At 30.8% G+C, this 22,391-nt stretch overlaps 1 protein-coding gene across 10 annotated transcripts in view; it reads left to right on the top strand.

The window, feature by feature from the left end:
* Window positions 1-20,898, top strand: part of LOC143067763 (uncharacterized) — a 50,617-nt gene extending 29,719 nt beyond the window's left edge. For 3 of the 10 annotated variants that reach the window (XM_076241275.1, XM_076241265.1, XM_076241269.1), the window contains 7 exons: window positions 726-2,689; window positions 3,316-3,517; window positions 4,070-4,891; window positions 5,479-5,587; window positions 10,697-10,862; window positions 13,506-13,547; window positions 20,135-20,898. In XM_076241275.1, the coding sequence (XP_076097390.1) occupies window positions 726-2,689; window positions 3,316-3,517; window positions 4,070-4,891; window positions 5,479-5,587; window positions 10,697-10,862; window positions 13,506-13,547; window positions 20,135-20,188 (3,359 nt within the window). In that variant the 3' untranslated portion in view covers window positions 20,189-20,898. Of the gene's footprint in view, window positions 1-725; window positions 2,690-3,315; window positions 3,518-4,069; window positions 4,892-5,478; window positions 5,588-10,696; window positions 10,863-11,816; window positions 11,832-13,505; window positions 13,548-14,183; window positions 14,219-15,590; window positions 15,608-20,134 lie in introns of all 10 variants that reach the window. The other 7 variants (XM_076241272.1, XM_076241267.1, XM_076241266.1 and 4 more) reach the window with 7 other exon arrangements.
* The last annotated feature ends 1,493 nt before the right edge of the window (window positions 20,899-22,391 follow it).

Genomic DNA, 22,391 nt, shown 5'->3' with positions numbered 1-22,391 from the left:
AATGTGGATTCAATATCACTTTTGAGGATTAATTATTATGGATTTCATTGAATACGGTTAAGCACAAATTTAAGTGTATGACAACATTTATATTTATATTAAGCTATAACACAGAATTTGTATAAACAACCAAATCAAGCACCATAAGTAATATTATTTTTCCTCTATCTAGGTGCTTTTAAAGTATTTCAAAGTTTTCATTCTGCAAATTTATTAATACAAAATCAAACATAAATTATCTTGTTGTAAAAGAATGATATACTTACATTTAAACAGAATTTAGTTTTAGAAAAGTTCATGTTTAAATGAAAAGATTTGTTTCATTATATGCTTTACTTAGAATTTCACATACCAGGGTACACACACACACACACACACACTCTTAATATTCTTTCATTACATATTTATGTAGATTTCATTTTATATTTTATCAAAGTATAGTTAAAAGCATATTCATTTATACAAGAATTATTGTAACAGTTCTATTAAAAGAAAAGATGCCATATACAATGTACTTATGTCTATTTGTACCTATTTGTCATATTTTTTTTAACCATATGAAATAATTGAAAATAAATGAAGGACATATGCATATTTGAAGGATGTTTGTTAACACCATCATTTTAAAATAGTGTCAATACTAGAATTGTTTTGCAATGAATATTCATGTACTTAGATTTATACTAATCAAGATAATCATTATATACCTACTATTATAATTTCAGGTCCCATCAGTGACAGTAATGTATCTACGCAGTATAACTCTCCTTCAGATGCCCCAGCTTTTAAGATTGTCAATCAAAAAGGAAAAGACAATAGCCGTAGTGACAGCTCATACCGTAGCGGAATGTCATGGGCTGATGAATTATCAAGCTACAGTGGACAATATCATTCCATGAAGATGGATGACAGTAGTAAAACATCAGCAGATTCTAGACTGGAACCAAGTTCTAGGGTGCTTAATTCTTCTAGTCAGGAAAAACTAAACCTTCAAGCAATGGATGATAAAAGACCAAGTAAAAGTCCAGCGGACAGGAAATATGATGTATTTCATATGAAACTAGAACATCCAAGTATAGAAAAACCAGGCAGCCAATTCATCTTTAAGCATGCGGATGAAAGTATTTCTTCTGATTCTTCCAGTAGGTTAAATATACAAGAACTGTCAGAAATAACTCCTTTAGAGAAATCAAATAAACAAGGTGAACTTTCTCAGTATCCATTACTTGACAAATCTGGACAGATGGAACAGTCATCTAGTGATGATCGTTCTAGGGGATATACTTCTAGTTCTGCTGTGAATGAATCATCTGCTAGAGAATCACCATTGGGAGGCGCTGAAGACAATGTGGAAGACAGCAAACTTCTGAGAACTGGCGAAAGCTTAGCATCAACTGCTACATCTGCAAGTAGCTACATGGATCTAGATGCTGTGAGTGGAATAAATAGACCTTTTGATTTCATTGGTCAGTTTAAATTAACTGGAAGAGATCAGTCTGTGCCTAACTCAAGTGATGATTTAATAGATTTGGATTCCAGCAAATATACAGAAAAAGGTGGTTTTACCAGCACACCATACACAACAGATGATAAGATCTCATCACAGCTATTGTCAGAACCATCTCAGTATGATTTGACTCCAGGGGACATCCAAGTAAGAAGTGGAGCTATTCCTCAACAATCTTTTGGCTTAAGTTCAAACCAAACTCCTGCATTTGTTTCAAGAAGTGGTGATTTTGGATCTGATTTTTCTGACCAGGGGTCTGGTGAAAAGAAAGTTGGTGCAACGTTAAGTCAGTATAGTTTAAAATCTGAAACACCAGGAGTTACTCTGATTGGTAAAGAACTAAGTCAGTACACCATTGGGTCAGAAAATGTGTCACCACTTAGTCAATATAGTATTGAAACCACAGAAAATATTTCCCCTGACCCAGCAATTAAATCTTTATCCCAGTATAGTTTGGAACCTTCTGCTAGCCATGACATCAAAGATGATTCCTCACTGAGTCAACATAGTCTTGATCCGTCAAGGCAAATATCTGGCTTCGGTTTATCAAAGGGAGACAAATCCATGACACAATACAGCTATAGCACTGATTTAACTGCAGAGACAACTCAGTCTTCAGGGCGGGATCATGTTGATGGACATTTAAGTCAATATTCGCTCCAAACAAATGAAAAGTCTTTAACCCATGGACAGCTAAGTGACTTAGATTTAATGCATACTACAAAATTACCTTCTACAGATAATTTGTCTCTTAGTCAGCATGCTTTAGATTCTACAAATGATGACAATGACAGCATTGTAGAGAAAAAATTTGCAAATTTAGACAATTTAATACGGGAATCACGAGATCTCATTGCAAAACATAAGAAGTTAATTACAAAAAACAAAGATTGGGAAGAACAATCAACAGAATCTACACCTGAGAGGAAAAATGAAAATCAGAATAGTAACAATAACAATTTGATTGAAATGATGGGCCTTAGATTAGAGCCAGAAGTGATATCAACAAAGCTGGATACATCAGAGTCCAGTTTTAATGTGACAGATGATGTCAGTCCAATGATGATCACAGCTTCTAGTGCTGATATGACACAGGACCACTTCAAGACGGCTGATTCTCTCTCTGTGGATAATAGTGTAGGACACAAGTATGGAGATTCAGCTCTTTCACGGTTGTCACAGGTAAGGCTTCAGCTTTGTACTGAATTAAACCATGACAATTCATAAAAATGCTAATGTTAGGAGCTTCATGGCTTTGTTATTGAAAGGCAATTTCATAGAAGGTTGTGCATTTTGAAAATAAGATTACTATTGTATAGGCTCCATAACCACAGGTCAGGCATTAAGTCAACTACTAATTAATGTGAGAATCCTAGCATCAAACGTTAGGTACTACATAAATCTGCTATTGTTAGGCCCTATCACCAAAGGAAAGGAACAACATGAAATTGCTTAGTGAGGCATCTTTAATCAGAGGTTAAAAACTTCATACTTCATATTCCTAATCTTAGGTGTCAACTCTTAAGTTCAGACAGTACATGCTATTTTGAATCAATATATATAACCTTTATCATAATTAATGAAAAAAAAAATTTTAAAAATAACTCCCTCATTCCTTTAATTGTTACAAAACAAACAATTTCTGATATTAAGATTGGAACTTTCATTTTTAGCTTTTTCATTATAAATAATTTGAAGAACAAAACATGCTAAAATTTACATGTAATTATAGATACAAACAAACATCAGGAAACTCAAAAGCTTGTAATAAACAATTTTCAATGTCAATTTGATTTTTTTTTATACAGCTTGACACTACAGCAGGTATTTCTGATGAACCAGACTTGACATTGGTAACGGAAAGTTCTGAAGTCAGCATAAATCAAGAAGGACAACTCACTCATCGATCAGAGTGTAGCAATAATGATGATTCAGTATGGTCATTTGAACAACATGAGCAAAGCGCCAGAAGTTCTCCAGACATAACAGAGAATGATTTTCCTGATTTAGGTATCATCATATCTATGATTTACATATAGAATTAACCTAATTTGTAGACTTTAAAGGGAATAATACATAGTTATTTCGTAATTGGTCATTTTACTACGATATACAAGTAAAAGTTTTCTAATATGGTATCCTGCTGCTATTTTGAATGAAAGGTTATTTCAAAATTAATGTTTACGTCACAGTTTATTTTGGTCTTTGCAGCCTCATTAAAGCAAACTTAGTTAAAAAGATAAATACAAAATTTTAAGAAAACAACCAATCTGCAAACTTAATGGGTATCGTCTGGAACTGACTATACTACACACATAGATTTATTTATTTTGACAAAAGATCTGCACTGGCAAAGATCATTATTGTGTCTAAATATTTGTCTGTTAATATAATATTATTTCTTTTTATTAATTTATCTCTATTGTTGCACAATTCTTTAGACTTGTATTATTTTTTGCTTATTTGTATGTTTTGTCATCTCCAGACTTTCAGATGCCTATTAAGTTTGACGGTTAGTTTTTCTCTAAAGATACGTTCATTCTTATTTATAATCACTTTTAGGGGAAGAAGAGGACCACTCAGGCCTAGCTGGTCAGACATTACAAGAATCATTTGATAGAAGACAGCAGTCAATGTCTTCAGTGAAACGAGATGCAGGAGAAGATGTTGTGTTTAGAGCTGTTCCTGTTGTAGTCAGTCCAACGTTATCATTCTCTATGAAGTTAAATTCTGATATAAAACCAAAGGCACCTTTAACATGGGCATCAGAATTAAAAGGGGAACAAGAATTACCTGTTTTGGCAGCTGGTGCAAAGCCTAGTTTTAAGCTTGCTGATCCAAAGCATGTAACTAAGAAAGATTCAGATAATAAGAAATTTGAGAAACCAGTAACAGCAGTATCAAAGTCAAAGTCATCAGGAAATTTGAATCGAGCTCTTCAGCCTAGAAGTGCAGGATCCATCCCATCAATTTCAACATCTAGTAGTGATGAGAAATCTCTAGGACATTCTAAATCTGCTGGTATTATTAGTCTTGGAGATTTCTTAAAAAGGCAACTTTCAAATGAAGATGACAATACAGCAAAGTCTGAATCATTTTCTCAAAAAAATAACTCTGCTCTGGTAACAACAAAGAATAAACCAGGACCTAGCATCAATACTAAACCAGCTTCTGTGAGTAAACCTTCTCCGTCTTTCTATGGAAAGGCAAAGGAGTCATCAAAAGGGTCATCTTATAGCATAGGAAAGAAGGCAGAAACAGGAACCAGTTCAAGTGGGAAACCAGGAATATATGGGAAATCTCAGGGAGGGAAACCAGCAGGAAATTCTCATATGTCCAAAACATTGTCTTCATGGAAGAAAAGCAGAGCAGTAAAATCATCAGGTTTGTTAAGCATTCAATGATCCTTTTTGAAGGGTCATTAAATAAACATGTGTTTAAAGTAAAAAAAAAACACAAAAAAAAACCTAAAATTAAATGAAGAAGTAATCATAACACTCTACAAGAACAAGAAATAAAATTATAGAGCGTTTCTCAAACTTTTGTATTTATAATGATGTTAAACTCATTGTCTTAGATCATTATATCTTTTTATTTTTAAAGGAAAAGGTTCATTTTTTGACAAAATGACTCTACTTTTATAAGTATTCTTACTCCTCATCAAGTTCGCAACTTCAACTGTAAATTAAACAGTGTGCTTTTCAAAGAGAGATGTACATCATTAGTTTATTCTGTCACAATTTATTTCCTGTTTTAAATGTATATTTGGCAAGGGCTATGCACTATGTTATTAGAGGAAAAACAATTCTTGGTAATAATTGACACGACAGTGATAGCACAAAACGATATGTTCTTTTAAACATTAAAAAATAAAGTTTCAATACAAAATTAAGTACATGTACATGTATGTCTCAGTAAAATAAAAATAAAATAGAAAATTTAATATTCTTACCCATTGTTTCATATTTTAGGGCCTCCTCCACCACCCAAACAATCTTCTCATTTTCCCAATGGAGTTACAGAATTCCCTAAACCAAGTTCTAGAAGTGAAGAAGAGGAGGCTTATGAACGTCGTATGAGGTAAAACATATCCAATCTTATACATTGGTGCATGGTAACTGTATTATTGTACTGTACTCTTTATTTACAATGGTTTCAATATTTGTCAGTGCAGAGATCATTGTTCACTCAATTTTTTAGGTGCAATCCATTGTTTAGGGAAACAAACAAAAATAATTTTGCATTGACAATAATCTCTGAAACCTTGTGAATACAGATTGTTGCAGTACAAATAAATATAATCTAATGTTGTAATATACAGAATATATATTCATCATTATCATGTTTTGGGTGGCTTATCATAATTTCTGATATAGATTGCTACTTTAGAAGGAAATTCATAAGATAAGCTTTTGCTTCTGTGAGCTAGAAATTTTAGTTATAGATTTGAAATTTTGATAAAATTATACATTGAACTGCTTTGAACAAAACAATGTATTTTTTTAAATTGTTTTATATACAGAAAAGAGAAGAAAAAAAATTCATGAACATATTGATGTAAAATAAATGTGAAAAATAAATAAACACCATATAAGAACTGTATTTACATATTAATTATTCCAAAGTTAAATATATGCTTTAGAGGGGGAACTACAAAAAAATTGATACAATATTGGCTTTAAATTAATTTGATAGTAACATATGGTATCAAATATTTGTTAATGAATTTTAGGGTTGTGTTAAAGAAAACCAAATTAACATTGTATCAGTTCTTTATTGATCTAAAATTACTGTGAAAACTGCTAGACAGTATAGTGCTCTAAAATATCACAAAAATATATGTATGCATAGTTCTTAAATATGGTGTTTAGTATAACTTTAGGCTTCAGTTAACTATTATTGAACCTAATATTGATTTCTTCCTTTGAGTTTTCTGTGGCAACTATTTCCTTTATTAAGATTTCTGCTATATATATATATATATATATCAGATACATAAGCTATTGTAATTTTGGGTGGAAGCATTTCGTGTGTGGGATATGGGCTTGTAAGTGGAAGTTGCAGCTATGTCACAAACATTCTTGTTTTCTAGTAAAAATCATGCAAGTTTTGTAAATGCAAAATTTGCTAACCAAAATTGTATTAATGGGATCATTAAGTGATAGTGTTGACCAAAGGGAAGAATATAGGCTATAGTCAAAGTCTGTGGCTTATTTTCTTCTCTTTGATTGTTATATCACAAACAAATTTGATAAAATATACTGCAGTTGTTATAAAGTCATTATATAAAACTGCTTGATACTCTGATGCCATCAAACTGTTATTAACATGGTAAAGCATCATGTGGCATTGACCACACATCAAATTTTAAGAAAATATTATTTTTCATATTAGAGAACATGTAAAATAGAAAACAAGAACGTTTGTGTAAAATCTCACCTACATTTGTTTAACCAAAGACTGGATGTGTTTTGACTGATAAACAAAATGTTGAACCATAATAACATATTGTTTATAACAAGCTAATACCAGTGCTATCTTTACCACCCATGTTTTCACTACTGTTCTAATTAATCCACTGTTATTTGGTGTGAAGTGTGCACAACTTGCCAGTGTTGATAATATCCTCACCCTGCCTTGCCTAAATTCACAAAATGTTGATGTATCCAAATTAATGTTGTTTTTTTAACAATGCACGAAAAAAATAATGAGTTTGTTTCTAATATTTGCAGAACTTGGACATAACAATATTAATATTAAATGCTCTAAGAGAGAATTCAAATTTTTTAGCAAAAGAAATCAAATTTGATATTTGTTTTCTTCAAATTATTATTAAGTGAGTTTTCACAGCTTTAATTTTCTTAATCACTGCTGCTGAAAAGAGCTTTTATCTGTCTAAGCTATGTTTGCTCGGAGAAGACTTTGTTAAACTATTCTAAGATATTATAGACAAATATATTAAAGCATAATAGATGCATGCTATATGTACATGTATGCTATTTCATATGTATGTATTCATTAAATGATACATGTAAACACATCTTGGCTGATATTATTTTAAAAAAAAAATAGCATTGTATGCATTGTATGCATGTTAACTGATTTACCACATATATCAAATACCATTTTAATGTTGTGACTATTTATCTGTTTTTGTTAGTATCAAGTATTTTTCAAAATATTTCAAATTTATGTTTCTTTAAATAGAAAACATTAGAATTTACCATAGACAATTTTATGTAAATGAATCCTCACATGTTTATCCACTATTATCCACTAGTTACTTGTAATTATAAAGAAAATCAAAGATGGTCATGTATTGGGTCTTGCCTGATTCTTAGGTGGAACGGTACGTTAAAAAACAACACTGTTCAATAGTGGTTTCTGGTTGAATTAACAGATAATTTCTTCTATATGTTTAAAGTAACACATACATCTTAAAACAGTCAAAATTCTGTTTTGTAAGACAAAAAGAAAACTTAAAAGATAACCTGCTTACACACATCATTATAAATAATTGAGTAAACTTTTTAATGGAATATTGTATATGTAAGTTTGAGAGAATAGTTTGCATTAAATATCTAGCCAAACTTGGAGACATTGTCATTCATTTTCTTAATCAATAAAAAAAAACTTTTTCCGATAATATTTGAAAAATTCTAGCTGTTAATCATTTTGAATTATGTAACTTTGTATTTGCCTAAATCATCTAATATGACTAAAGAGAATCTTGTTAATAGTTTGAGATAGTTTGTAGGTGGGTCCCAACAAGTTTGTTCAATAACATGAGAACCTTTTTTATGCCCCAATTACGATAGTAGAGGGGCATAATGTTTTCTGGTCTGTGGCTCTGTTTGTTTGTTCGTTCGTTCGTTCGTTCGTCCGTCCATTCGTTTGTGCGTCCGTTCAGGTTAAAGTTTTTGGTCAAGGTAGTTTTTGATGAAGCTGAAGTCCAATCAACTTGAAACTTAGTACACTTGTTGCTTATGATATGATCTTTCTAATTTTAAAGCCAAATTAGACTTTTGACCCCAATTTCACGGTTCAGTTTCAGTTTCAGGTTAAAGTTTTTGATAAAATTGAAGTCCAATCAAATTGAAACTTAGTACATGTGTTCCCTATAGTATAATCTTTCTAATTTTAATGCCAAATTAGATTATTATCCAATTTCTCAGTCCATTGAACATGGAAAAGGATAGTGCGAGTGGGGCATCTGTGTACTTTGGACACATTCTTGTTTATTCAGTTTCTCATGACAAAATTTAGGTCAATTTACAATTGTTTGCTTTATTGTTCCTTCCTTGATTGGTTGAAAAATGGTGTTTTATTTTATGTTTCATTGCATTCTTGTTTTCCTTTGACATGGATTTGATGTTAACATGTTGGCTGTGGTAACACAATCTGCAATATTGATATGATTGGATTAATCATGTTGAACCTTATTGGTTTTTAGTAAATTTAGTTAATTTTGTTTTGATTGGTCTATTTAAAAGATGAGGATTTGACTACTCTAAAAACTAGTTTAACGCTGTCATATGTTTCATTTACTGTCTCAAGTCAAAACAATGTCAATGCTGGTTACAATATTTTCATGTGTTTGTGTATTTTAACATATAATGTTGTTGTTGGTTAATTAGTTGTCTCTGTTGCCATTCTCAACTTGTGCAGACTTAGGACAGGTCTTACTTACTTGCTCACATGTGTTAACAAGTCTAATTCATTGGAGACACTTCAACATTTATTCATCTTTTCATCCCAGATATAATCCCTTGACTCTGAGTTGATTGGAATTGTAGTTATTAGGTCAGTTGAGGATGAAGTTCTCTTGTTAGTTTGGTTAAACCCATTTGATTGCCAATTTCAGCCTTGTTGGTCAGATATGTCTCTTTGTTAATAGTAGCTGTGGATTTGTAAGTTGAATATTTTGGCAAATACAGTAACGCAATCAAAATGAGTAACTTTTTACTTATATATGAAAGACAATTTTAATGAGTTTGGTCTTAAAAAAAATGAATTAAGCAAATGTTTCCACTCAAACCAGTGCTAGGTTTCATCTTGAACTTGCACAGTGAGGTGTGGGCTATTGGTCCATGTTAAAGGCCTCACTACTAGACTTTGAGTAAAAAATCACCACAATACAAACACTTTATTTAGGGTTTTGTAATAAATTATATCATATTCCTATAAAAATAATTGTGCCGTGTTTGACCTTATAGAAAAATGCAGTGACTCACACTACACATTTAACTGATGTTCTATGTCATGTGACCTAGTATCTAATATGGCTGAGTGTGCCCACTTTCACATACCAAAATAATGGTGAGAACAAAAAATTTAATTGATTTATATTCCCAAAAGCACAGAAAAACCTTGTTGGATACTTTTAATTCAAGTATTATCATTTTCCAGGAAATTTATTTTCAAAATCACAACCCTTTAAAACTTGAAATTTAAAAAAAAATCTTTGAAGCAATGATTTTGGCTGTATCAAAATTATAACCATGAATTGAAAATTAAAAAAAAAAAAACAAAAGAAATTTATTTAGCTTGTTTTTATATTCAAGAATTAAATTAGTTTTTCTCAAACTTTTATATAATATTAGAAAACAAAAAATAAAACGAGCATTAATTTTCATGCAAATGGAATTGTGGTTATATATTTGATCTGCAATTATTCAGCTATGGAGTGATGAGGTTTAAAGAATATAATTTAAAATTCCTTTCAATCATTTATTTATCCAACAAGGTTTTTGGTGCATTATGACCATGTTTTGATTGATATTTGTAGGTGAGATTAAGGTTCCTATTGATCAGGTGGTGTCAGGTAGGCTGAATATAGGGCCAGTAACGGTTGAATGTTGCATATCTCAGTCATTGCATAGTCAAATTCTAAAAAGTGTCCAATGAATATTTACAAAATTCCTTTTTTTTCGGTTTTGAACTTTGAAGATATATTATAACCATGATATATTCTTTACAGAAAGTTTTGTAAACATGAAACAGTTTTATTGTTTAAAGACAAAATCTATTACATCTTTTTATGACAGAAGCAATATCTAATCTTTCTTGGTCATATATATGGCTGTACCCTGCATCACTACTGAGGCATGATGGGAACCAGAGTTTCCATCTTCCACTTGCAACTGGGGATTTATTTTGTCTTTTTTCTGTTGATTTACTGACTTATAGGGCATACAACCCTCGATTGTTTAGATTACAAAATAGACTGGGTATAGAGGAACCTGAGGAAATCCCAAGCGAGGAGAAAAAGAAGAGTCCAAAGAGTCGAGAGACTACAGAGGAAAAACAAAAAAGGGCTGCAGCTAGTAGAGATAAAGTCAAAGAATTCCAAAAGGTTTGTATCTAAGATGGGAGTAAAATAGTAATAAAATAAGCTTCTTGTTATTGAATAAAAGTTAATTTCAAACAAGTTTGTGAGAAATTTTCTTTTAACCACTGATTTTAATTATAAATCCTTTTTATAATTTTTTTTTATTTTTACATCAAAGAGATTGATAAACTGTGTAAAGCTATATAAAAAAGTGATTTAAGGAATTACATGTAGTAATATTCATTCAAGAGCATGCAATGTTTATTTGTACCTCATAACTTTTATATTTCCATTAAGTCTGGATTCTAGTAACTGTCATTATACTTATTTGGATGTAATCAAGATTACAAGATTAGGTATGCAGTAAGGGTTTTGCTCATTGTTGAAGACCATAAAATTATTGATAATTGATAATTTCTTTGTCTTTTGGTCTTTGGTGGAGAGATGTCTCTTTGGCAATCATACCCCATCCTCTTATGGTAAACATTTGCTTTGCCTATCTATAATATCGCCTCTCTGGTCTCATAGTCGCATTGGGAGATTGTGTGTGTTTGATCCTGAACCAGGTTAAACCAAAGAAATTAATATTGATACCGGTATTTGCCATTTCTATATCAATATTGCTGAATTAAGTAATTTTTAAAACAGTTTATCAGTCTGTTCCATGAAAGCAATTTCTGGAACCTTTGAAGTTTACCCACAATCCATCTATTAATTCCTGTAGAAATTTGAAAATCTTGTTTAAGTTATGGATTTCATATTAACTCAGTGGTTGAAATAGACATGAACATATCTACCACATATATGTAGCCTCATTTTAAAAATGATTTCAGTGGCTATGAAGTGAAATAAAAAGCTTTGTGTATAGCAGTTTTATTTGCATATTTTTTGTCTGCTAGTGTGTATATCACTTTAGAAAATGATTTGAATTAAAGCTTTTTCTATGTTTAGCTTGAATTATTTTCATTTTATACTCAGCCATCAAGATTATTTGTAAGTGAATAGTGAATACGTATTTGTAAATTCCTGTCACAGGTTTGTCTGTAAACTATACCAGTAAAAAAAGAGCAATGTAAAACAAAATTTATCATCATTCCACATTTAAGAAAAGTTTGAACTTTGGATTCTAAATGTGTATCATCTGTAAGCTAAAAATTTACCAACCTTTGAACAAATATGAATATGTTGATGAACAGATAAAAATTATTCTTATTTGTGGAATAGTGTTTAAAGATTGAGCTTGACTGGCCAGTAATATAGAGATATATCTTTGAAGGACTCCCTATTGATATAGGTCCATGAATAAACTAGATAAATCCAATAAGTTGCAAAGGTAAGAATTGGCTTCAAAGTTAAAAGAATAAATGTAGTCTTTAAAAAAATCTTGTCGTCATGTTTTGTTCTTATTTTTATTTGTTTGGTGCTTTTGTCAGCTCATCATAGTTTGAAGTTATAATCTATCATTTCTCATTGCTTCTTTATTGAACAATAAGTTCACAAAGAAATAAAAAATAGGTTTGCTAATATTTTTTTTATTTATTTCCATAAAAGGAGCTGAAGTACATGAATTCTAAGGATGTTCATTTGCTAGTTCAAATACAGTTTTTTTATATTGCATGTGTGAAGTGTGGAGTTTTAAAAATAAATTGTTTGATAGATGTTCCTTTTTTTTCATAAAAACTCAAAACCTCCATTTCTCCTCTTTTTGTCGAGCCTTTGACTTTAGTCGAAAAAGCGAGACATAGCCATCCTACATTCTGTCTACATTGGCGGCGGCGTCTGTGGTTAAAGTTTTTGAAATTTTAATAACTTTCTCAAACTATCCTGGATTTCTACCAAACTTGGACAGAAGCTTGTAGTTATCATAGGATAGTATCCAGAAGTAAATTTTGTAAAAATAAAATTCCATTTTTTCGGTATTTAATTTATAAATGGACTTAGTTTTTCTGCAGGGAAACATTACATTCACTCTGTGGTTAACGTTTTTAAAATTTTAATAACTTTCTAAAACTATCCTGGATTTGTACCAAACTTTGAAGAAGCTTGTTTATGATAATAACATAGTATTCAGAAGGAAATTTTGTAAAAATAAAATTCCATTTTTTCCTTATTTTACTTATTAATGGACTGTTTTCTGTTTGGAAGCATTACATTCACTCTTTGGTTAAAGTTTTAAAATTTCAATTACTTTCATAAACTATCCTGGATTTGTACCAATCTTAGATAGAAGCTTGTTTATGATCATAAGATAGTAACCAGAAGTAAATTTTGTTAAAAAAATCCATTTTATCTGTAATTTATCTGTAAATGAACTTAGTTTTTTCTGCCATGAAACAATACATTCACTCTGAGGTTAAAGTTTTTAAAATTTTTGTTGAGCTTGCGATTGACAGCAAAAGTAGGCAAGACACTGAGTTCCGCGGAACCCTTACAAATTTTTCTTGTTTACATATTTGTAGAATTATGGCAAAGTAGGGATCTGTATTTGAGTTATATATTTGATTAAAACATGGCTACTGAAACATAAAAAAAGACAGAAGTTTTAGTTATTTGTTAAGTGAGATATATTTCTAATACTGGCCAATCAAGCATTGTCCACATAAATGTATTTTGACACATATGTTTTCATCTCACTTGATTTTGTTAAACTTTTGATGTATTACACAGAGAATGATTCAGCTGTTTACTATCAATGCCCCAAAGACAGCAGTATGTACCAAGAAAGATAACTCTTAACTGTGTCAAAACTTTAAACTAGATACAGCACATGTTGGTTACATGAGGGAAAAAACATATTGCTATATTTGAAATAAAGGGAAACATGTTTTAATGAAACAGTTTTATCTAGGGAAACAGTAAATAGATAACACAATAATTTTTTGTCTTAAGATGAAAGGGGAGACAATTTGCAGACTCCCTTACAGTAACAATATTAAAAAGATAAATGAATAAAAAAACTGTGCAGTAACTTAATAAAGTAAGAATTCAGAGAGAATAGAATTAATTTTTACAGAATATTATATAAATTGTCTTCTTTGATACTTATAGGTGATATAATATTTATGAATTTTATGAAATTATGACTGATTACAAATAAGTGACATTAGTAACCAACATGTGTTGTACACAAGATGTTGTCAGTAACTTTAATGATGTGGTAAAATAGGAAAATTAAAATTAATTGTGTTGAAATAATGAAGATTAATTCAGAGTTGTGATAATCAAATGCTACTAATAATGGTTATTTTACTTATTGAGTAAGCAGTATCATAATATATAATAATCTAACTATACTCAGTCCTTAGTCATTCATTACTTAGTTCATGCATTTATAATTACTTTCAGGATTCCAAATCTACGTCAAAAATCCCTGTTTTAAGGTGAAGGTTTTCTACTGATTTAATTCCATATGAAGGAATTCCCCTGATTATATATTTGGTGAATGATTTACAGTCCTTTTATCCTATATACCATACCCTCTTTGTTCTTCAGATTATAGCTGTAAACACAATATAATGCATGAAACACAGATTGTTATTGACACAGAAATGCAAACAAACAAAAATTCTCATTCTTAAAGGATCTTCCTAATTGATTCTACAGTTTTTGTAAAATTTTCATTAAAACCATACCTGTTGAATAGTCTTGAAATGTTGCAGGGTTAATTTGAAAAGACAAAAATAAAAATCTATCGCATTGTCACAGCATATTAGTTTATATATTTGCTAACTTCTAGTAATACATCTTAAGTTATTTGGTGATTTTTGTTAAATCAGGTAAGCAAAACTTTCAACACTTTACAAAAATACTTGTGTTTATGCCCCACCTACGATAGTAGAGGGGCATTATATTCTCTGGTCTGTGTGTCCTTCTGTTCGTTCCTCCGTTCGTTCGTCCGTCCGTTTGTCCGTTCGTTCGTTTGTCCATCGGTCGGTCCCTCCGTCCGTCTGTCTGTTTGTCCGGCTTCAGGTTTTTGGTCAAGGTAGTTTTTGATGAAGTTTAAGTCCAATCAACTTGAAACTTAGTACACATGTTCCCAATGATATGATCTTTCTAATTTTTTTGCCAAATTAAAGTTTTGACCCCAATTTCACAGTCCACTGAACAAAGAAAAAAGATAGTGCAAAGCTCAGGTTAAAGTTTTTAGTAAAGATAGTTTTTGATGAAGTTGAAGTCCAATCAACTTGAAACTTTTTACACAAGTTCTCTATGACATGATCTTTCTAATTTTAATGTCAAATTAAAGTATTGACCCCAATTTCATGGTCCACTGAACAAAGAAAAAGATAGTGCATAGCTCAGGTTAAAGTTTTGGTTAATGTTTTTGGTCAAGGTAGTTTTTGATGAAGTTGAAGTCCAATCCACTTGAAACTTAGTACACATGTTCCGTATGATATGATCTTTCTAATTTTAATGCCAAATTTAAGTAATTGACCCCAATTTCAAGGTCCACTGAACATGTAAAATGATAGTGTGAGTGGGGAATCTGTGTACACATTCTTGTTTTATCACAGATTATGCCTTAGCCTTACATTTGTGAAGATTTAATGGAAAACTTTTTCTTTTGAATTTAGTAGACGAGATATTATATTATAAGACACAAACTTTTCCCTCCTTAGACTGTATTCAATAGAAAGTAGATTTCATTCACTAGAAAAATCATTTTTGCATTTCTTCATGTTTCATCAATCCATAGATCATGATAAACCATATAAAACCAACCTAATAACTGATAATTTTACTCGCTAACAGGAGTGAGATACCATTGTGTGAGTACACTAATATTCTGGTACCTAAAACTCTCACATCTACATGTATCATATATAGTGTTGTTTTACACATGAGTGTGTGTGTGTGTGTGTTTTCTTCATATAACTTAATGTTCATTAAGTGTGTTTAAATTTAACTCTTGGTTGTAGTGTATAAAATTGTTAAGATTTGAATATTGTATAAAAAGAGACCTCTCAAAATCAAGCATTAGATAATATGAATTTCGTTTTATTAGTCTCAAAAATTTGAAAAGTGTCACATTGACACTGGCTTGATCAATTATTGATCTACTCATGTTTCAGACTACTTCAAGTAGTAACAAAAATGTTTATCAAAGACTAGTTGTAGGACATTTAATGATAGTTCATTACAACAATCGACAACAAAAATTGTCTTTTTTATTCACTGATGAAATTATTGTCTCCTGTGTGTTGTAGAAATTTCATAAATATATTGTAAAGTATATTGCTTATGAGCTTATAAATGTGAATTAAAATAATGGTTGATTTCATTCAGTGGAAGAAGAAAGGGACTCTCATGTTTTCATGTGAAAGACATATAAAGAATTACAAAATTCCAAGTTGATTTGGTTTGTGAGAAAATACTTTTGTATACTACAACCAAGTTATAAAAAAAATGTTATCAGTAGATAAGTGAATTGCAGTTTATATACATGTATTTTTTAATGTTTGTAGAGATCATAGGTCTCTCTGTAGGAAAAGTGAAATGTTGTTTTATATACATGTATCATGTCATGTTTGTTGAGATAATAGGTCTCTCCATAGTTACAGAATAAGTAAATAGCTGATATATAGATACTAATAAAAAAAAAAAATGAAAGGATACACATTTAAACTATTTAATGGAAATATTTAGGAATTTTGTTTGACACACACGACTGTCATTCATCTGTCCATCTATTCACAAACACATGAGCACTCAAAGAAAATCATAGACCATTTGGATACTCATAGAACACTTCACAGAAAGTTCAAGAAAATTTGTTTGCAAGCCAGCAATTTGAGTCAATTTGGTCTATTTTACCGGTTTTTGACAAGAAAAACAATTAAATACAATTTCTGTTTCGTTAGGGAAGACATCAAAAGATCGATGGGGGTAAAATTCTGCAAGTTTTGTATATCTAAAATCGATTTTTACATATATCTCTATTTTTTGGTTGTATTGGTATCACGTTGGCGTCAGCGTCGTTGTCGTCTGAATACTTTTGGTTTTCGCACTATAACTTTAGTTTAAGTTAATAGAAATCTATGAAATTTAAACACAAGGTTTATGACCACAAAAGGAAGGTTGGGATTGATTTTGGAAGTTTTGGTCCCAACAGTTTAGGAATAAGGGGCCAAAAAGGGCCTAAATAAGCATTTTCTTGGTTTTCGCACTATTACTTTAGTTTAATAAATAGAAATCTATGAAATTTTTACACAAGGTTTATGACCACAAAAGGAAGGTTGGGATTGATTTTGGGAGTTTTAGTTCCAACTGTTTATGAATTAGGGGCCAAAAAAGGGCCCAAATAAGCATTATTCTCGGTTTTCGCACAATAACTTGAGTATAAGTAAATAGAAATCAATGAAATTTAAACACAATGTTTATGAACACAAAAAGAAGGTTAGGATTGATTTTGGGAGTTAAGATCCTAACAGTTTAGGAATTAGGGGCCAAAAAAGGGCCCAAATAAGCAATTTACTTGGTTTTCGCACCATAACTTTAGTATAAGTAAATAGAAATCTATGAAATTTAAACACAAGGTTTATGACCATAAAAGGAAGATTGGGATTGATTTGGGGAGTTTTAGTCCCAACAGTTTATGAATAAGGGGCCCAAAGGGTCCAAAATTAAACTTGGTTTGATTTCATCAAAATTGAATAATTGGGGTTCTTTAATATGCGGAATCTAACTCTGTATGTAGATTCTTAATTTTTGGTCTGGTTTTTAAATTGGTCTACTTTAAGGTCCAAAGGGTCCAAAATTAAACTTAGTTTGATTTTAACAAAAATTGAATCCTTGGGGTTCTTTGATATGCTGAATCTAAAAATGTACTTAGATCTTTTATTATTGGCCCAGTTTTCAAGTTGGTCCAAATCGGGGTCCAAAATTAAACTTTGTTTGATTTCATCAAAAATTAAATAATAGGGGTTCTTTGATATGCCAAATCTAACTGTGTATGTAGATTCTTAATTTTTGGTCCCGTTTTCAAATTGGTCTGCATTAAAGTCCAAAGGGTCCAAAATTAAACTAAGTTTGATTTTAACAAAAATTGAATTCTTGGGCTTCTTTGATATGCTGAATCCAAACATGTACTTATATTTTTGATTATGGGCCCATTTTTCAAGTTGGTCCAAATCAGGATCCAAAATTTTGTGCAATAGCAAGAAATTTTCAATTGCACAGTATTGCGCAATAGCAAGAAATCTTCAATTGCACAGTATTGTGCAATAGCAAGTATTTTCAATTGCACAGTATTGTGCAATAGCAAGAAATATCTAATTGCACAATATTGTGCAATACCAAGAAATTTTCAATTGGAGTTCTCTTTTTTTGTCCAGAATAGTAGTTGAATCAACTTTTATTAAATCATTGTTTTATACAATATACAATGTATATTCACTTTTACTACCAACTGATAAATTAAAACAATCTTTACCATTCAGTGATAAGAAGCACTTTTTTACCTTTTAGTATTTTATGATGTATTTAAATGAGTAGTTATTGTTGCAAACTCCAATAGTAATTTGAATTGAGATCAGTTTTGGAATAAGGAAAGGGGGGGGGGGGGGTCAATTTTTCTCATTTCAGATTTCATAAATAAAAAGATAATTTCTTCAAACATTTTTTTGAGAGGATTAATATTCAACCGCATAGTGAATTGCTCAAAGGCAAAAAACAAATTTTAAGTTTATTAGACTACATTCATTCTGTGTCAGAAACCTATGCTGTGTCAACTATTTAATCACAATCCAAATTTAGAGCTGAATCCAGCTTGAATGTTGTGTCCATACTTGCCCCAACCGTTCAGGGTTCAACCTCTGCGGTCGTATAAAGCTGCGCCCTGTGGAGCATCTGGTTTATCCTACATTGAACTTTTGATGTCTTCCCTTAGTCACCTTGATTCACAATGTTTTTGGCCAAAGTGGAAATTTTTTAATTTTAACCATGCAAATAGTAATATATAATTTGGTAGATATTTTCCTTTCAACAAAATAACATTCCTCATTGAGCAAATTAAAGTGTATCCTTGCTTTTTTTCTTAGTATATCTTGCATACATCTTATAGTAAGGGTGATAAAAAGGTAATGAGATTTCAACATATCAATTATTTTTAGGATAGATAACATTATATTTCTCAAGAGATTACGTCAATTTATGTTATAAATTAGGGAAAAAATTATTTGAATTTCAAGTGTTATTTCTTGATATCAGTTGCTTAAATAAGAGTTTAACATTATATAAGTTTTATATATATTTTGAGACTATCAACATTAGTTCTCAATTTGCTGAAACAATATCTTAATAAAAATATACATCCTTGCTTTTTTTTGCTGCACATCATTGGATCTTTGCAAATATAATCACCCAAGGAAAAAAAACATGACTTCTAACATATCTTATGTGCTGGACTATACATAATATTATATAAATAACACATAGATGAGAGGGTGATAGAGCAGATTGTTACCCAGAGAAAACATTGTCAACGGCGGCGAAGCCAAGGTTGACAATGTCTTTTCGAGGGGTAACAATCTGCTCTATCACCCTCTCAGATATGTGTTATTAATTTATTATACTGAATGTTCTGTTATTACTGTCGATTAAATTTCAAATTCAAAGTAATAAACTATGACGTCTTGTACAACCATCCGTATTTAATAAAGCACAAACTTGATCAAGCGTCTCCGTGAAGGGTAATAGAGTATTTGCCATAGGATAGAGTCGTATTTAATAAAGCGCAAACTTGATCAAGCGTCTCCGTGAAGGGTAATAGAGTATTTGCCATAGGATAGAGTCGTATTTAATAAAGGCACACTTGATCAAGCATCTCCGTGAAGGGTAATAGAGTATTTGCCATAGGATAGAGTCGTATTTAAAAAGCGCACACTTGATCAAGCGTCTCCATGAAGGGTAATAGAGTAAATTAACACCCTCGTATTAGCCAATCAAAATCTGGCATTTTGACATGAAGTATAATAAATCTCATTGTTACCCCATGTTGTCAAAGACTATTCAAGATAGTACCACTTCTTAGCATCATTTATCTACAATTGTTTTTCTAATATGTAAGCAACTTAGCATATTTAAAGCCACTTGATCTAATAAAATCTAAATATTCTAGTAAAGTTTGATTCTTATAACTAAGCTACAAACCAACGGATATAGTTCAACTAATATAGTTGTTATGTTATAATAGATTTGTCTTAAAGTTGTTTGATTTATATTCATGTGAATACAAAAATTAAACTCTTTGTGGGATATGAAAGTAAGTTTGATAATATATCTTATTTCAATTGTAGAAGCTTCAGGAAAACATGAGAAAGAAACAGCTGCAGAAAAAACAGAGCTCGTGACCAATTAGATAAGGATTGTAACATTGTGAAGGAGAGAAAAACAATATAGATAGTACAAATATGTCTGTAGAAATGTCTAATATCAAATAAGAACCAAGTTTTCTGTTATTCACAGAATAGAACATACTAGTACCTGATATGCATATTTCACAGAGAAGGCTTTAACTGTTTGTTTTTTTAGTTTGGTCATTCGACATGTTAGGGAAATTAGAAGCTTGTAAAGTTGTATTATAAATGTTATTTATTAATGTAATTAAGATTAGTTTTTATATCTTGCCTGAAATAATATTTGTAATATATTGATTTTTGGATATGATATTAACTTTTGATGGTTTTTCATTAATCATTATTTTTATATCAGATGACTTGTAATGCATCATGGTTATGAAAAAAAGAACCAAAGAAGAAACTTTTAATTCAGTTTATTTTTTTTTTACTTTTAGTTAATCAACTATTTAGTCATGAAGTTTTTACTCATGTTTAAATCTGATCAATATGGAAAGACATATATATATTAATTGTAAATTTAGCTTACATAATAATTTTAATGGCACATAGACTAATAGATTGTGGAGTTAAGCTAAATTAGAATTGTTAGTGCTGTAATTTATTTTTGTATAAAGAACTGCCAGAAGGAGTGTGTTGATTCTGTGATATTATAATATAAATATTGGTATTTTTATATGCGAAATAAAAATTTAAAACTGAAACTCTTGTTTTAGCTTGATGATTTGAAAACTGGCTACAGAAAAAAAAAACTTGTTAATAACGCTTAGGTTCTATCTTTCAACATCCTTCTCAAAAATTGTATTTGACAAAAAATTGGTTGAATTCCACTTCGTTTATTTTTGTGATAGGCAGATTTTTTAAAAAGTTTCTCCTCTCATACTGCAAGGAGAAAATCTGGATTAGTGGAGACACTCTACAAGCCACTTGTAACTTCATGTATTGTAAAATTTCTATTCAGAAAAATCAATTCAGGATGCTTAGAGCCTCTTATTTACTTTTGGGTTCATATAGTTCAGATTTATAGAATATTGGTCTACGAAACCACTACATGTATCAGCAACATTGGCCATATTATGGCAGCCAAATCGAAACCACTACATATATCAGCAATATTGGCCGTATTATGGCAGCCAGTTTTGATGGTAGAGAAAGCCAGAGTATCATTGTGGATTAACAATCAATTGATATGATGTTGATAGATTAATTTCTGTTTAATGATGACAAATAAACATGGGGTCCCAAACCTTAGTTTTTGGTATATTAAACAATCTTTAACCTGTTTGGAAGGGTGAAAAACATCTAACATTAATGTTTTACAGATGCACTACAATGATGGTACACTTCTGTCAATGCTTTGTGATATTTTTCACCTAGAACACATCTTTGTATGATGTATACCATAAAAAGAAATTTGTCTCGCCATGACCTTGGGGACAGTATATCTTATAATATATATGTTCCTTCCGTGAACCTTTAATGATTTATACACTATTTATTTTATTTTCAGTTGAACAAGCAAAAGTCCTATACAAAATTTAACCAAAAATCTGTGACACAGCCCATGAACTGTAACTTTAAGATGCAAGTTAAACTCATACTGGCAAAAGGTGGTTTGAACTCATCCTCAGTGTTGACAGGTTTATGATCACTGTAAAGCGCTACAAAGACCTTCTTGCAAACAAGTTCCAAAAAATACATTTTTTCCAGTCTCTACCAATTTAGATTTATCTGTCTTTATAATACAGAAGAACTTTAAATTAAGGTAACAGTAGTATACTACTGTTCAAAAGTCATAAATCGATTGAGAGAAAACAAATCTGTGTTACAAACTTATGACGTGGGAAACATATCAACTATAAGAGGAAAACAAAGGAAGAACAGAAACGCAAAAGTGCAACAAAAACAATCACCAATGCACAAGAGTGAATTTTGCAAAGTTTACATCTGAGAAAGTATATAAAAAAAAAAGATGTGGTATGACTGCAATTGGACAACTCTTCAACAGAGACCAAATGAAGTAGAAGTTTGCAAACATATAGTTCAACATACAGCCTTCAATAATGACCAAAACTGCATAGCAAGCTGTAAAAAACAAATTTTAAACAATTTAAACAAGAAGTATTTGTATTGCCTGCCACAAAAGTAACAGTATGTGAAGACATAGGTATAATTATCCAGCAGCAGTGAAAGCTAT

The sequence above is a fragment of the Mytilus galloprovincialis genome, chromosome 3, assembly GCF_965363235.1.
Source record: "Mytilus galloprovincialis chromosome 3, xbMytGall1.hap1.1, whole genome shotgun sequence".
In the NCBI taxonomy this organism is placed as follows: domain Eukaryota; kingdom Metazoa; phylum Mollusca; class Bivalvia; order Mytilida; family Mytilidae; genus Mytilus; species Mytilus galloprovincialis.
The sequence above is the reverse complement of the archived record's forward strand: the minus strand, read 5'-3'. Positions and strand labels throughout refer to the sequence as shown.